General features: G+C 46.9%; 1 protein-coding gene across 1 annotated transcript in view; it reads right to left on the bottom strand.

Annotated features, from left to right (window-relative positions):
• Window positions 1-1,745: 1,745 nt before the first annotated feature.
• Window positions 1,746-16,072, bottom strand: part of HYDIN (HYDIN axonemal central pair apparatus protein) — a 355,254-nt gene continuing 340,927 nt past the window's right edge. The window contains exons 84-87 of the mRNA XM_062176574.1: window positions 15,425-15,575; window positions 8,833-9,063; window positions 3,352-3,576; window positions 1,746-2,228 (exon numbers count right to left, since the gene is read on the bottom strand). Coding sequence (XP_062032558.1) covers window positions 1,746-2,228; window positions 3,352-3,576; window positions 8,833-9,063; window positions 15,425-15,575 — 1,090 coding nt within the window. The remainder of the gene's footprint in view (window positions 2,229-3,351; window positions 3,577-8,832; window positions 9,064-15,424; window positions 15,576-16,072) is intronic.

The raw sequence follows: 16,072 nt of genomic DNA, 5'->3' as shown, positions 1-16,072 counted from the left end.
TCCTCTGGCGCAGGCCTATCTGCAGAAGCAAGTCCACTCGGGGCGGGTCCTAACCACCTTTATCTCAGCGGGGGTCACCAACAGGTGAGCGATCCTACTAACATACACTGCAAGGCCTGGGGGAGGGGCGGCTGGGGAGCCAAGGCTCTGGGTTGGGGCTGTGCTTCCTTGCTCCTTGGAGGCGTGGCTTCCAGAGCAGTGCTTGAGAAAGGCAAGGAATTAGTTGTCACCCTTTATGTGCACACAAAGTAGCTGCAGTTCCATTGTGTCCAACTGGGATGTGGACCTTCCCTGGGAGGGATTCCTGACTCGAGTGGCAGAGTGAGGGTTTGCACTGTGTGTGGCACTGGTTCTCAGTGCTGTGGTACTGTAAATACACACACACAACACACACACAGGATAGCAATGCCCTTCCCCACATCAATCATATCAGAACCAGGGAAGGGGTGGGTTCTGCATGAGAATTAGGCGATTTCCATATGCAGATGGGGGACGTGGACTACTGTGTCCAGGGCTTCGGGAGGACAGAAGGAGCCGGGGTCCCCCTGGGCCTTTCTTTAGGACCTGGACCTCAGTGAGAACTTTCTTTGGGATACAGGTACAGAATTTGGAAACTGATGGGATACAAGCCAAGAGAAAAAGTGAATGTCGGCACTCTGGGTTCCTAGTCCCAGTCGGGGTGCCGGATTCTGTCCCGGTTGCTCCTCTTCCAGGCCAGCTCTCTGCTGTGGCCCGGGAGGGCAGTGGAGGATGGCCCAAGTCCTTGGGCCCTGCACCTGCATGGGAGACCAGGAGGAAGCACCTGGCTCCTGGCTTCGGATCAGCGCAGTGCACCAGCCGTAGCTGCCATTTGGGGGGTGAACCAATGGAAAAAAGGAAGACCTTTCTCTCTGTCTCTCTCTCACTAACTCTGTCTGTCCAAAAAAAAAAAACCAACCAAAAAAAACCCCACATATGACATATGTGTTCGTTGCTTTGAAAACAATGACTTCCTTGACTTTTATGAGAAAGCACAATCAAATATCACATCAAGACAGAGACCCGACTAAGGGCTCTTTAAGCCAGTATGGACTTCATAAAGAAAACTGTGAGGGGGACCGGGTGCTGTGGCGTGGAAGGTTAAGCCTCCACCTGCAGTGCCAGCATCCCATATAGGCACTGGCTTGAGTCCCAGCTGCTCCACTTCCAACCCAGCTCTCTGCTATGGCCTGGGAAAACAGCAGAGGATGGCCCAAATGCTTGGGCCCCTGTACTCACGAGGGAGACCTGGAAGAAGCTCTTGGCTCCTGGCTTCAGTCTGGCCCAGCTCCAGCCACTGCAGCCATTTGGGGTGTGAACCTGTAGACAGAAGCTCTCTCTCTCTTTCTCTCTCTCTCTCTCTCTCTGCCTTTCAAATAAATTTTTTTTAAAAAAGAAACTACCAAGTGCTGTGCGCTAGATGGTTGGGAGCGTGACACCCGTGTTTTCTTAATAAAAAGGAAGCCTGCCGCAGCGCACTTGAGCTTTGCCGCTGTGTTGTCAAGAAATAAAATTTGGGGATCATAAGGACTCAGTTATCTAAAATGTCGTCTATTGTGTGTAGCTCTAGTGACCGACAGGGAATATGCACTTCACAGCTGCATTTGGAAAACATCCAGCATGGAAACAACGGGCCCTGTGAGTGAGCAAGGAGAGGCGGCGGCCCCTTTATCCCCCCGCCCCCAGGCTCTTGGGGCCGAGGACTGGCTTCTGGATGATTCGGGCCGCTAAGGGGTGATCCCCTTCAGGTAATAGATCCACTTAATGCCAGTTTCGCTGCCTTCACCCGGAGGGCAGGAGACGATCAGCTTGGAGGTGATGGGCGTTTTGCTGCCCGACGGGTTTCCCTCAAAGTAGACGGTGATGTTGTTGACCTTCTTGGGCCGCGTGGAGTCCGTGGCGCGGACGGTGAAGGCGGGGTTCTCCACCAGGAAGGAGAAGTTCACGGTGTGGTAGAAGACGTTCTTGAAGGGGATGACGATGTTGTAGCCGGCTCGGATCAGGAAGGGCCCCTGGGGCTTGGGGGGCAGCGCCATCCCGAAGAGGGGGATGACGTATTCCCCGCCCATGAGCGAGGACAGAATCAGGATGCCCTTGGTCTCCCCGAGGCGGCTGGGCTCGAAGCACACCTCCACGCTGACCTCCGTGCCACCCTGGGCTCCGGCTGCCGCGCTGATGACGCGCTCCGTGTGGAAGTCCGGGCAGTCTGTCTGGGTTGGGGGGAACAAACAGGATCCTGAAGAACGTGCCATTAGCTCTGGCGCTGCTGGACATGCAGAAACCTAACGTGTGAGCCTGGGCCGATTATAAAGCTGTGCGCTACCAACTCGCCTACAGGGGGCGCGTTACTCATTCTCATCCCGCTTCTGCTACCGAGAAACGTCAAGACCAAGAGGTTAACAACGTGCCCAAAGACAGGTGCCCAGGGTCTGTGTGCAGGCCAGTCGCCGGGGCTGCTCCCCAGATCCACCCCTCCTTTCCAGCCACGCAAGCGGACGATGGGACGCTCTGGCTCCCTGTGAACGTGTCGGCTAGTTCTGGACGAGCAGTTGTGAGCAGAAGTGAAAGGTGTCACTTCCATGCTAGAGCATTAATTGCCAGTCAGTCCCACTGGTTCCCCCCCCCCCCCATGGTGGGAAACGCGAAGTGGGGGTTACTCTCTGGCTGAGTCCCCTGCAGTTCCTTACTGGGTACACAGCACCCGTGCCGCTCAGCCACTGGGGTCACTGCTGCGGCACGACCTAAGTGACCCAGAACCTTGGCCTCTTGGCTGTAGCTGTGGTCCCCCTGATTTGCAGGGGGCCCTTTGACCTTGTATTATTGACCTTGGACTATTCAACCTCCAGAACCAGGAGCTGAACAAAGTTTTATTCTTTATAAATCATGCAGTCTGTGGTATTCAGGTACAGCCACAGAAAATAGACCAAGGCAGAGGAATTACCCCCATTTCTAGATCAGCTTGGAGAACTTAAGCGAGTTATTCAAACAAGGGTAAGTGGTGAGACCAGGATGCCAATTCATATCCGATTACACAGCCCATACTCATGGCCACTAAGCTCTACTGGCTCCCTTTACTGATGCCTGAGTTTATTGTGGGAAGTGAAATTCTCCACCCCTGACCCTGGCTGGCTAAAACAGAAACCCAGACGGGAAGACCCAGGGCCTGGGTGCTGTTTGTTTCCAGCTGGGAGTCTCCAGGCAGAATCCAGGGCCCCCAGGAGGCTGTCACTAGGGCGTGAGGCAGCCGGCTCTCTGGCGTGGTATTCTCACATGCCCGATTTGGGCTCAGACTCCTGGGGAGGGCAGGCAGGGAGCGGGGCAGGGGCTGCTCACCTTGCAGTAGTATTCTGTCTTCTGCCGTGTATAATTGATGAACTTGGCGAAGATGCTCTGGCTGCTGCCGAGCACGGTCTGGAAGTGCACGGGCTTTTCAGGGGGTGCCGGCACGGCCTTCAGGTTGAGCTCGTACTGGTAGTAGCCCAGGTCGCTGTTGTGCAGGGTCAGTCTCCCCGTGGTCTCTCCAGCTTTCAGGGGCTGGAACTCAAACGAGAAGGTGCCCTGAAAGAGAGGACGGAGGCGACTGTCGTGCTGGGCGCGTGACCTGGGCTCCGCCACTCACAGCCTGCTGAGACCTTACTGGGGGTGGGCGGCAGAAATGGGGCTTCCCGAGCAGCTCTTCACGCTGGTCTTGAGCAGGGGCCCCTCTGCCCCAGCAGCCCGCTCTCCCTCCCTGCATGCCTGCTAGCCTTCCCTCGTCTAGCTATTTCTAGACTCTCTCTGACTCTAGAAGCGGCTACTGGGTCCTCTGCTGAGATGCACCCATATGGATGGGGGGGGGGGCCACTGGGTGCAGGAGGGCTGACGCCACACAGCTCCTTCTTAGCTCACAGTCAGTCTCAGAACAGCTTCCTGGGTTCTGTCATCGGTTTGGGGAGGTGTCTCCTTCCTGTTATTGGCCATGGCAGAATCAAACCAGGACCAAAGACCAGTTCTAGTGATAGCAAAACAAGGGAAACAATTCAAATGCATTAAGGATAGGAGATTAATTGAAGAAATCATTATTTTGGCATGTCAGTGGAATAGTAGATAGCCATCAAAAAGACTTCAGCTCTAAGCACCAAAAATGAGAGGTGTAGATAATATTCTAAATGGAAGAAAATTGACCACAGAAATACATATCCAGTGTAAGCTTATCTTTATCTACATTTGTATAGAAAAGAGAATGTAAGGATATATGAGGGTACTTGAAAAAATGTGGAAAAATAGAATTAAAAGACAATTTTTTTTGGTGTAATAATTTTGAAACCCATGCATATGAAGAGTCTTTAAGAATTTCATGGAGGGGCTGGCTCTGTGGCACAGGAGGTTGAACATCTGCCTGCAGCACTGGCATCCCATATGGGTACTGGTTCTAGTTCCAGTTGCTCCACTTTCGATCCAGCCCTCTGCTATGGCCTGGGAAAGCAGTAGAAGATGGCCCAAGTCCATGGGTCCCTGCACCCACGTGGGAGACCCAGAAGAACTTCCTGGCTCCTGGCTTCAGATTGGCGAAGCTCTGGCCATTGCGGCCATCTGGGGAGTGAAGCAGTGGATGGAAGACCTCTTTTTCTCTCTCTCTGCCTCTCCTTCTCTCTCTGTGTAACTCTGACTTTCAAGTAAATAAATAACTCTTTAAAAAAAAGAATCAGATGAAATGGACAAAGGTATAAACAAATACAAGAAGATATAAACAATCTATATAGTCTATAACAATCACAGAAATTTAAATGATAGTAAAAAAATCTCACGTTAAAGAAATTTTAGGATCATAAAATTTGTACTTGTAAGTTATACCAACCAATCAAGAATTATCATATTCCATAAATACTAGTGTATTAAAACCCAACAATAAGAAAAAGAAAAAACTGAGTGCCAATGTCCCTCCTGAACAAGAGTTACAAAAAGATCAATAAAAATATTATCTGCTTTAATCTAACAATATAATAAAGAAAATAGCAGACTATGTCGGGTTTAGTCTATGAATACAGAGTTGGCTTAACTTTAGAAAAACCAAGCAGTCATCACCTTGACAGATTAAAATAGAAAAACCAAATACACATTTCTATAGATGCAGGAAAACTATTTCATAAAACTCAACAACCATTCCTGGCATTTTTACAAAGGTTCTTAGCAAACTAGGAATAGAATAGAAACCTACACCAAATGACGTAATTAATGAGCCTTTGAATGTTTTCTGTTCAAGATCAGCAGCAAGAGAAAGATACTCCCTATTGCTATTCTATCATTGTTCTGGAGGTTCTAGAGAGTACTACAAGGCTTAAGGGGAAATATTCTCAAAGGATAAAACGCAGTTGTAATTATTTCAGGTTGTATAACTGTACATATAGAAAATTCAAGAATCTATAAAGTTATTAAGTGAATTTCATAAGATGGTTAGGTACAAAGTCAATATATAAAAGCCAATTCCATTTCTCTAAGTCTGTGACTAACAGAAAATGAAAATTTAAAAGAATGCCATATATAGTAGCATGAAAATATATAAACTTAAGAATAAACCTAACAAGCCAAGTCTCTAGGTGGGAAAAAAAAAAAAAAACTAAAGAAGATTTAAATAAGTGGATTTGATTATGGACTGGAAATCTCGATATCCTAAAGGTCTAAATTCTCCCTAGGGCAGGTAGGCTCAAGACGGACGCCAATCACCCCCCTCCTCCTGTGGTCCTTTCCCACACTGTACCAGGGCTGGTCTGTGTAAGCACACACGCGGAGGAGGGGCATGTCCCTCCGGAGGCAGGTGGCTTCAGACTTACTATGCATTCTTTTCTCCCTGGTGGTCTCGCTCTCTCAGGTCTCCTCCACGAGGGGGAGGGCGCTCTGGGGAGAGCCCTAGGAACTGAAGCCTGCAGCCAGGGGCCAGCAGGGGGCTGAGGCCTCCTCAGTAATCCCATGGGTGAGTCTGGATCCAGATCATCTACCCCAGTTCACTTAGTAAAACAGTCTGAGATGATTTCTGTTGACTTGGGAAAATAATGGAAAGCGACTTCTACTTGCTTCATACGTAAAAACCAGTCCTGGGTTTTGAACAAGTAGCAGCAGCCTGGTTTAGAATCTCCCCAAATTTCCCCCACAAAACACACAGATCAACTAGGTTAACAATAATACAAACTCATGGCCAACACCTAGAACAAACTAAACATCACAAGTACTTCCATGTAAACTTCCTAAAAATGAAGTCATCCACTTATAAAATCACAGTGCAATTAAAAAAAAAAAAAAGAGAAAGAAAAAATCACCTCTTGGACCCCTAATGAGTGGGAAAGGCCAAACCACTAAGAGTCATGAGAACGGTGTACTATTAGCTCCTGTGCAGCAGGAAGTGAAAGGAAGGCAAGGCAGCATTGGCCCTGCTGGACAGAGGAACCCAGAGAAACCAAAAGTTGCCCCTGGATTGAAGCGTGCCACTCGCCCTGGAAAACCGGACTGGACAACCCGACAGTGGCAGCCTAAGCTGCAGGGGAGACTTCTGCCTCCAGCTGACTGTCAGCTGAAAATGCCACACAGAGCTTAGACGGTGTGGGGCAGCAGAGGCCAAGGGACTGAAGCTCCACTCTGAGCCAGAACCCTGCACCAAGAGCAGTTTCTGAAAGCAGAATCTATTTGACCATAACAGACACACTAATAGAAAAGGAAAGACAAAATTCAGATAAAAATGGGTGGCAAAGTAGAGAAAACAAATTGTAAACGTTCAAGATTTTTTTTTTTTTAATCTTTACAGTAACAAAGGAAGAGGCAGATCTTGTTGCATGGGCAACCTCATCCTCCTGTGAGCAGTGAAAAAGCAACATGAACTACAGAAAGGAGTATGGTAGGATTGCATTCAAAGCTATTCTTTTAAAAACGTGAATGATGAACAACATAGCCCAGTTGCAAACAATGAGGATGTACCAGGAAGTGATAGCTACAAGGCCAAAGAGAAACAGAAAACAGAACAACCCACATCGATCAAGAGCATTTTGTAGCATACAGCCTAAATAGGTCAGTATTTACATTAAATATAAATGATGTAAGTGCTCCAGTGAAAAGCAAGAAAGTGAGTAAGAACTCCAGCGTCGCAATGTTTACAGAAGAGATGAAAATCCGTGTCACCTATATACTGTTTGTAAGAAATACATTTAGGGGCCGGCGCTGTGGTGTAGTGGTTGTAAAGCTGCCACCTGTAGTGCCAGCATTCCCATATGGGCACTGGTTTGAGTCTCAGCTGCTCCGTTCCTGATCCAGCTCTCTGCTATGGCCTGGGAAAGCAGTAGAAGGTGGCCCAAGTCCTTAGACCCCTGCACCCGCATGGAAGACCCAGAAAAACCTCCTGGCTCCTGATCTGTGTAGCTTCCGCCTTTGCGGCCAATTGGGGAGTGAACCAGCAGATGGAAGACCCTTCTCCCTCTGCCTCTCCCTCTGCCTCTCCCTCTCCCTCCCCCTCCCCCTCCCCCTCCCCCTTTCTTTCTCTCTCAGTGTAACTCCTCTGACTTTCAAATGAATCTTAAAAAAAAAAAAAAAGAAAAAGAAAAAGAAAAAGAAAGCCAGGTACGTAAGTGTGCAGCACACAAAAAAGCCCTCGTATATATGCTTATTTAATACATACTCTGCTTCAGAAAGGATCCACAAGAAACCTTTGACTGCAGTTGGAATGAACTAGGGTCATTCCATGGCCAGAAATCATGAACCAGCATTCGGCATTGCCGCACAGCCCGAGGGTGGATGTATCCTTTCATCGTTTGTGTCCCCGTGCCTCCTTCACGTCTCTGCTCTTGTGCTTTGGGGCCATTATTAAACTAAACAAGAGCTAGGTGGACACAAGCACAGTGATACCTCGACAGCTGATGTGATGGCTAAGAAGGCCACTGAGTGACTTATGGGCGGGCAGCATATACAGCGTGGGTACGCTGGACACAGGGGTGAGTTGGGTCAGGTCAGTGCAAGATTTCACCGTGCTGCTCAGAATGCTGCACACTTTAACACTTATGAGTCGGTGCTTTCCGAAAATTTTCATTGGATATTTTCTAAATCGTGGCTAGCCACAAGTAACTGAAACCATGAAAGGACAAACCACAGATAAGGAGAGACCTCTATGCCACTATGATTATGAATCTGTTTCTCCTGCATTTTGTTCCATTTTGCTTCATACGCTTTGAAGCTGTTTTTAGTTAAATCAGAACTACGGTATTTTCCTGGTGACTTGAAACTCTTGTACGAAGTGACCTTCTTCGCCTGAAATAGTGTTATTGCCTTAAAGCCCATTTCATCTAACGTTAGCACAGCTTCCTTCTGGTTAGTCTGCAGGTATTTTTTTTTTAAGCCTCATATTTTCTACTTCTTTGTATCCTTATAATTTAAATATATCTCTCTTTTTTTTTAAAAAAAAACATGTGTTGCATATTCCCAGGCAAAGCACCACAGGCAGTGGCTTTACCTGCTACGCCACAGCGCCGGCCCCCATCACACACTCCATGCTACTATTATAACTAGCAATCTGCCCCCCCCAACCCCCCAAAAAAAACTAATAAAAAAATCGTTGAATGAACAAGGCAAACCGATACTAGAGACAAGGTTCATAACCAAGAAGTCCACTTCAGCCAAAGGAAAGCTACGCGCTCCTGGCTCACACGAGGACTTGGGCACTAGGGGAGTCCCCTGCCTTTTCCACTGTGGCCAGCCCTGGCCCTCTCTCAGCAGGTGCAGAATGGGGCTCTAGGGCCCCGTGGGCTGCAGCCTGTTGTCCCCTAGCTCTCAGGGGAGTCCTGGCAGCCAGGCTCGTACCTCGGAGTTGGCAGGCACGGAGAACTGGGACGGCAGGCTGATGTCGGGCACGCGGCATTCCGTGGCGAAGGTCACCGAGTAGGGCAGGGGGTTTTCCACCCTGATGGAGGTTGATGCGCTCTGTCGCACGGGACTTGTCATCTCCAGGGTTCTGATGATGCCGGAAGGCGTGACCCTGAAACTCACCATGTAGTACAAGAACTCGTTGGTCACCTCGTTTCGGAAGATCACCTGTGTACACAGGGAGAGGGAGAGCAGGGTAGGATTGGCCAGGGGGCTTCTGCACATTCCCAGAAGCCCCTTCTCTCTGTTAGTCATGCCTGGGAACACGGAGCATGAGAACCAGGCTGACGCAGCCCTCCCAGACCATTTGGATCCCTGCCCGGTAGCCTTTCTTGTAGGCATTCTGCTCTGGCTTTTCCCAGTGGAAGATGATTAAAAGCCTGGGTTTGCCCAAGAAGATGCTAGAATAGCATGTCTGGTGCCAGCACTCCCTCCTGTGGGGACAGCTGCCGGGCCCGGGAGAAAGCACAACCACTGCAACACAGACAATGACACCATCTAATACGTAACGAATGGCTACTGCGTACCAGCCACTAGAAGCACTTATTTATTTAATCCACACAATGTGTAGGCATTGCAATTATTCCTCCTCATTTTTTTTTTTAAGATGAGGAAACTGAAGGTCAGCCAGGTTAAATGTCTTGTCCAAGGTTGTAGGCTGAGAAGTATCAGAATTGGGTTTGGACCCAGGTTGGACCGACTCGAGAGCTCACACGTGTACCTACACTCAGTTGTGCCCTTACCCCTACAATGGACTCACTGATACTCCATTCACCTCATAAAGTTCTTCCTCTGGTGCCGGATGATGTCCAGTATATTTTCATGTGCTAACCAGTCATTCATGTGTGAAGTAGGGTCCGTTCCAGTGTTTTGCCCTTTTTAATTTATTGGGTTGTTCATCTTATCAGGTCGTAATAGTTCCTTACATGGTCTGGCCTTTTACTTTCAGCTTCTGCCTGTTTTTTAAACTTAAAGCACTTCTGAAAGTCCCTGTCTTTTAATTAGAGTGCTTAGCCTTTTACATTTAAAGTAACTGTTCACCAGGTTGGGTTGAAGTCTGACTTTCTTGCTAGTTATTTTCCATCTGCTTCTGCCTTTATTTTTTCGTTGCTACTTTTCTGCCTTCTTTTGGATGAACAGGTCATCTTTTGAAACATACTTCATTTCCTTTACTGGGTTCCTAGCTGTATGTCCAAAAAGAAATTTCTAATGGCTGCTCTATAGATAACAATATGAATCTTTAACCTATCAACACTTATCGAGTACTTTATCACTTTCAATTAACAGTGGGACCTCCGTGCTTCCTACTTCACACTTCTCACCTCACAAATGTAAAAATAACCTTGCTAAAATATAATTTCACTTCCTCATCCACCCCATATTTTGTGCTTTTGTGACATAATATTTTCTAAGACTTATTTTATTTATTTGAATGACAGAGTTACATAGAGATAGAGACAGAGAGAGAGAAAGGTCTTCCATTCATTGGTTCACTCCCCAAATGGCAGCAATGGCTGGAGCTGAGCTGATCTGAAGCCAGGAGCCAGGAGCTTCTTCCAGGTCTCCCACGTGGGTGTAGAGGCTCAAGAACTTGGGCTATCCTCTACTGCTTTATCAGGCACATTAGGAGGGAATGGGACTGGAAGTGGAGCAGCTGGGACTTGAACCGGCACCCATGTGGGATGACAGTGCTGCAGGTTGGGGATTTAACCTGCCACGCCACAGTGCTGGCCCCTACTGTAGTAACTTTTACTTCTATATACATAACACCCATCTTACAGCATCATAAATACTTGTATTTGTCTTTTAAGAAAATTCCAGGAGGAAAAACTATGTTTTGAAAATATTCACCTACTTATTTACCACTTCTAGTGTTCTTCCTTCCTTCCCAGAGACCCGCGTTTGCTCCTGGCCTCGTCTCCCTGCGGACTGAAGGATGTGTAGTGACGTGGAGAGCAGTGACACGGGTCGGCGGCAGGGAATTCTCACGGTCTTCCATCTGGAAAGGCTGAGCTCGGCCTCAGCTTGCAGGGATAGTCTGAGTGGACAGAGGGTTCCAGGGAGCTGATGGTTTCCTTTCTCTCCCAGCGCTTTACCGATGGCTTCCATTATTCCTGAAGAGAAGCCAGTGGTCACTGCCACGGTGGTCACCTGTGTGCAATACGTCTTTTCTCCCCTCTGGCTGCTCTATGGCTTTCTCTTTCTCTTTCGTTTGTTATTTAGCACTTTGAAAATGATACGGTGATATGCAGCACAGGCATGGTTTTCTTTGTGTCCCTCCTGCTTAAAGTTTGCCAAGTTCCTTGGATTTGTAAATTTTTTTTTTAAACTTAAATCAGGAAAATTTCAAGAATTATTTTCTCAGATAATTTTTCTGCCTCACCCTCACTCAGTTCTCTTCTGGGACTCTTTTATACATGTATTCGATCATTTTATATTTTCTCACAGGTTTGCAGGCTCCATTCATTTCTCTTCAATCTTTTTTTCTATTTTTCAAATTAGAAAATTTTTACCAAAGTGGCTTCAAGTTCATTGACTCTTCTGGCATCTCCAGCCTGCACATAAATACATACAATAATTTTCATTTCTGCTTATTGTGTTTTTAATTTTAGAATTTCCTTTTTTTATAGTTTCCATTTGTCTGCTGAGATTCCTTATCCACTGATTAAGGCAATATTTTCTTTGTTCGAGATCTTTCCCGTCCACTTCTTTGAACATGTTCTGCGCTGCTTTGAAGTCTTTTCCTGTTGAACCCAATGTCTAACTCATCTTGGAGCCGGTTCCGGCGACTGCTATTTTTCTTTACTATAGGCCACATTTTTCCTGCTTCTTCCTATTAAGTTTCCTTTCTGTACTAGACAATGTTGGTGATCACTGTAGAGATTCTAGATTCTGCTATCGTCCCTTTTATGAGTATCAATTTTATTCTAGGGGACAGTTCAAGGGATGACCTATCCCTTTAAATTTGTGTAGGTCTGGTTTTGTGCTTTGTTGGAATACATCTGTGGAAATCTCAAGGTGTTTCTCCAGACCTCTCGACTTGACGAGGTTCTCAAATTCTGTCCTCCTTGAAGACAACCGGGCTTTATTTCATGAGTTTTCTTCCCCTTTGGTGCTATGCCCTGCCTGGCATCCAGTGCCTAAGAAGGGCTGCCTCAGACATCTTGTGCTATGGCTGCTTGTGGTGGGAGGAGTAGTTACTCCATTATAACCAGAAACGGAAGTGCTTCTGATTCTTCTTATTTTTTGTTTTGTTTTTTAATGTGTTGATTTTTATATTTATCTTTTTATTTATAGAAGGTGAATGAATTTCATATTTGATATATAAGATTTAGGAGCACGGTGGTATTTTCCACCCTCCCCCCTCCTTTTTCTTTCTTTTAATTTTTATAATAACCAACGTTGTTTATTTTATAATCAAAAGATTGACCCTCCAATAAGTAAGCAGTTCAACAAATAGTAAAAAGAAGAAGAAGAAAAAACACTGTTCCTCAACAATAGAGAAAAGGGCTGTGAACAGTAATCAGTTCTCAAAATGTCAGTTTCGCTCATACACACTACATTTTTTGGTACTCTATTAGTTTCCACAGATCAGGGAAAATATATGGTATGTGTTTTTTGGGATTGGCTTATTTCAGTAAATATAATCATTTGTTTAAAACTTGATTGTTATTGTTAATTTCAACTTGTATTACTATCAGGTTCTCTGTCATTTTTGCTCAAAGTCTTTATTTTACATTTTAATCCATATCTTTGCTTATATTTTTCTGTTCACGTGTTCAGTTTATGAATATCTCTTATCTCCCCATTCACTTCCTCCTGAATGAGGAAATATTTCTTACTGCCTTATTCTGTTCATCTTCTTTCTATTTCCTATGCTAGGGTCACGTGAAGGATTCATTACAGATACTTTTTCAATAATTATTTTAAATTACCTATCAATTTGATTTTTATTCATTGTATTTCTTGTACTTTCCTCCTGGATTCATTTTTAGTTTTAAAATTTGTGAAAGGCCTCTCTCTCTGTCTCAACTTCTCTCTGTAACTCTGCCTTTCAAATATATAAAAATCAATCTTTAAAAATAAATTTGTGAACTTTGGGGCTGGCGCTGTAGTATAGTGAGTAAAGCTACCACCTGCAGTGCTGGCATCCATATGGGTACCAGTTTGAGTTCCGGCTGCCCCACTTCTGATCCAGCTCTTTGCTATGCCCTGGGAAAGCAGTAGAAGATGGCCCAGGTGCTTAGGCCCCTGCACCCGCGTGGGATATCCAGATGAAGCTCCTGGCTCCTGGCTTTGGATGGGCCCAGCTCCGTCCATTGTGGCCATCTGGGGAGTGAGCCAGTGGATGGAAGATTTTCTCTCTCTGTGCTTCTGCCTCTCTGTAACTCTGCCTTTCAAATAAATAAATCTTCAAAAAAAGTTTGTGGCCAGCGCCGGGGCTTAACAGGCTAATCCTCTGCCTTGCGGCGCCGGCACACCGGGTTCTAGTCCCGGTCGGGGCACCGGATTCTATCCCGGTTGCCCCTCTTCCAGGCCAGCTCTCTGCTGTGGCCCAGGAGGGCAGTGGAGGATGGCCCAAGTGCTTGGGCCCTGCACCCGCATGGGAGACCAGGAGAAGCACCTGGCTCCTGGCTTCGGATCAGCGAGATGCGCTGGCCGCAACGGCCATTGGAGGGTGAACCAATGGCAAAAAGGAAGACCTTTCTCTCTGTCTCTCTCTCTCACTATCCACTCTGCCTGTCAAAAAAAAAAAAAAAAAAAAAAAAAAAAAGTTTGTGAGGGGCTGACGCTGTGGCTCAGCAGGTTAACGCCCTGGCCTGAAGCACTGGCATCCCATATGGGCGCTGGTTCAAGACCTGGCTGCTCCACTTCCGATCCAGCTCTCTGCTATGGCCTGGGAAACCAGTAGAAGATGGCCCAAGTCCTTGGGCCCCTGCACCTGTGTGGGAGACCCGGAAGAAGCTCCTGGCTCCTGCCTCCTGCCTCCTGGCTTCAGATCAGTGCAGTTCCGGCCGTCGTGATCAATTGGGGAGTAAACCATCGGATGGAAGACCTCTCTCTCTCTCTCTGATTCTCCTCTCTCTGTGTAACTCTGACTTTCAAATAAATAAATAAATCTTTAAAAAAAAAAGACAGAAGGGATAAGAAGTTAAAGGAATTTCATTTAAAAAAAGTTTGTGAATTTAAAAGAGTTTAAAATAAAAATAATTAATTTATTCAAGAAGGAGTGGGGGGAGAGAGGATATTCCCATCTGCTGATTTAATCTCCAAGGGCTCACAATGGCCTGGGACAGAGCCAGGGTGAGGGAATTCAGCCCAGGTCTTCTACCTGGGTGTCAGGGCCCCAAGTACTTAACGATTACCTGCTTCCTCCCAGGATCTGGAAATGGGAGCCAGAGCTTGGTGTACGGGACACAGGCATCTTAACCAACTTGTTAACTGTGGAGCCAAATGTCTGTGCCACAACTTTTAATGTTGTAGTTTTAATTTTGTAGAATACAAGTTCCAAAAATCTTCTATTTGCGTTAATAATTCTTTCCTATTAGGGGTTCTTGTTTGTTGAGCTGCTATTTCCATTTTATGGTTTTTGCTTTTTTCCCTTCAGATGTTTCATGACTCCTTGGTTTTAAGATTTTCTTAAAAATTTTGTCTGTGAATGCTGACTTTTTTTCTTATTTATTTATTTATTTGGAAGGCAAGGTTATAGAGAGTGAGAGGAGGAGAGACAGAGATCTTGCATCCTCTGGTTCACTCCCCAAATGGCTGCAACAGTTGGAGTTGGGTCAGGGCAAAGCCAGGGGCCAGGAGCGTCTTCAATGTGGGTGCAGGGGTCCAAGCACTTGGGCCATCCTCTGCTGATTTCCCAGGCACATGAGCAGGGAGCTGGATAGAAAGTGGAGCAGCCAGGACTTGAACCGGTGCCCATATGGGATGCTGGCCCTACAGACAGAGGATTACCCGAGTATGCCACAGTGCCGGCCCTGTGAGTGCTGATTTGATGAGTTGTGTGTGGGACTGGAGCTCACATGTCTCTTGGTCTCTTCTGTGTGTTCATGTGTGTGTGTGTGTTCCTTGATACTTTTCCCCCCCACTTTTAGATCTTCCCCATGTGAATTCATGCCAAACTATAGCTTCAAATACTACCTGTAAGTGTCTTGTTGTCTCCAGCCTTGACCTCCCCTGTGGGCTGATTCCTACATTCTCCCATCCTTCAATGCAAGTATCTCATTAGGTAATTTTATACACATACTGCAGTTATTGGAGTAATGTCCATCTCCTCCACTAGACTGTGTGTTCCATGAGAAGAGAGACTGCGTATTTCTGGCTAAGGCTGTGCTACCAGCACTTAGTATATAGCACAGGGCTGATATGTCCAACAGACACCTCTTGAACGAAGAATGATGTAGGTGAAACAGTTCATGAGTGAAGGACTCTATTGTGCCCAGGGGCAAGACTGTTGGGGGACACCTGTTTTTCCCTGGCACCAGGCTCATGGTCCAGGGTTGTGTCTTGGACATGTAGATACCTTTGCACTGTACAGTCCCTCCTTGTGAGAAAAAAAGTTCAGCTTGTAGTCTTTCTTGGAGCCAGACAGGACGTCAATGTAATCGAGGCCCTTCATGGTGACGCTGAGGTCTGGCTTCTCTGGTTTTAGCATTTCCACGATGACCCGGAATCTGGGGGCATGGGACAAGAGGGGAGAGAAGACTAGGCTGTTTGCCCAAAGGAAAGGAGGAAAAGTTCGCGTTAGTGGGAAGTGTGTGGGACCAGGGCTGTGGGCTGCACAATAAGAGTAAGGCCATTTGCTGGCTACCTGTTCCATGCTGGTACTGGGTGAGTGCTCTGCACTGGTTACAGGCGTGTCCTCCTTGTAGCATCTCCCACTATCACCTCCATTTTACTAACCAGGTACCAGAGGCCAGGGGAGAGAAGACAAGATGTGTAGCTCATAGGACTGACTGGCAGGACGAGGGTTCAGACTTAGATGGGGGCCTTTCACCTCCAGGCTAAGCAGGCGGCCATCAGCAGGCTACTCCTCCTCTGCCAGTCCTCGGCTCTGTCCACAGGAAAGGGCCCAGGCTGCTTGGCCTCGGGCTCCTCTGGTCCTTGCATTCCACTCTCCTTCTAAGGTCAAGATCCAAGGGATTTCCTTCTCTGACTGGTGGCTTAGGTG

The sequence above is a fragment of the Lepus europaeus genome, chromosome 19 (genome assembly GCF_033115175.1).
Source record: "Lepus europaeus isolate LE1 chromosome 19, mLepTim1.pri, whole genome shotgun sequence".
Lineage (NCBI taxonomy): Eukaryota > Metazoa > Chordata > Mammalia > Lagomorpha > Leporidae > Lepus > Lepus europaeus.
The sequence above is the reverse complement of the archived record's forward strand: the minus strand, read 5'-3'. Positions and strand labels throughout refer to the sequence as shown.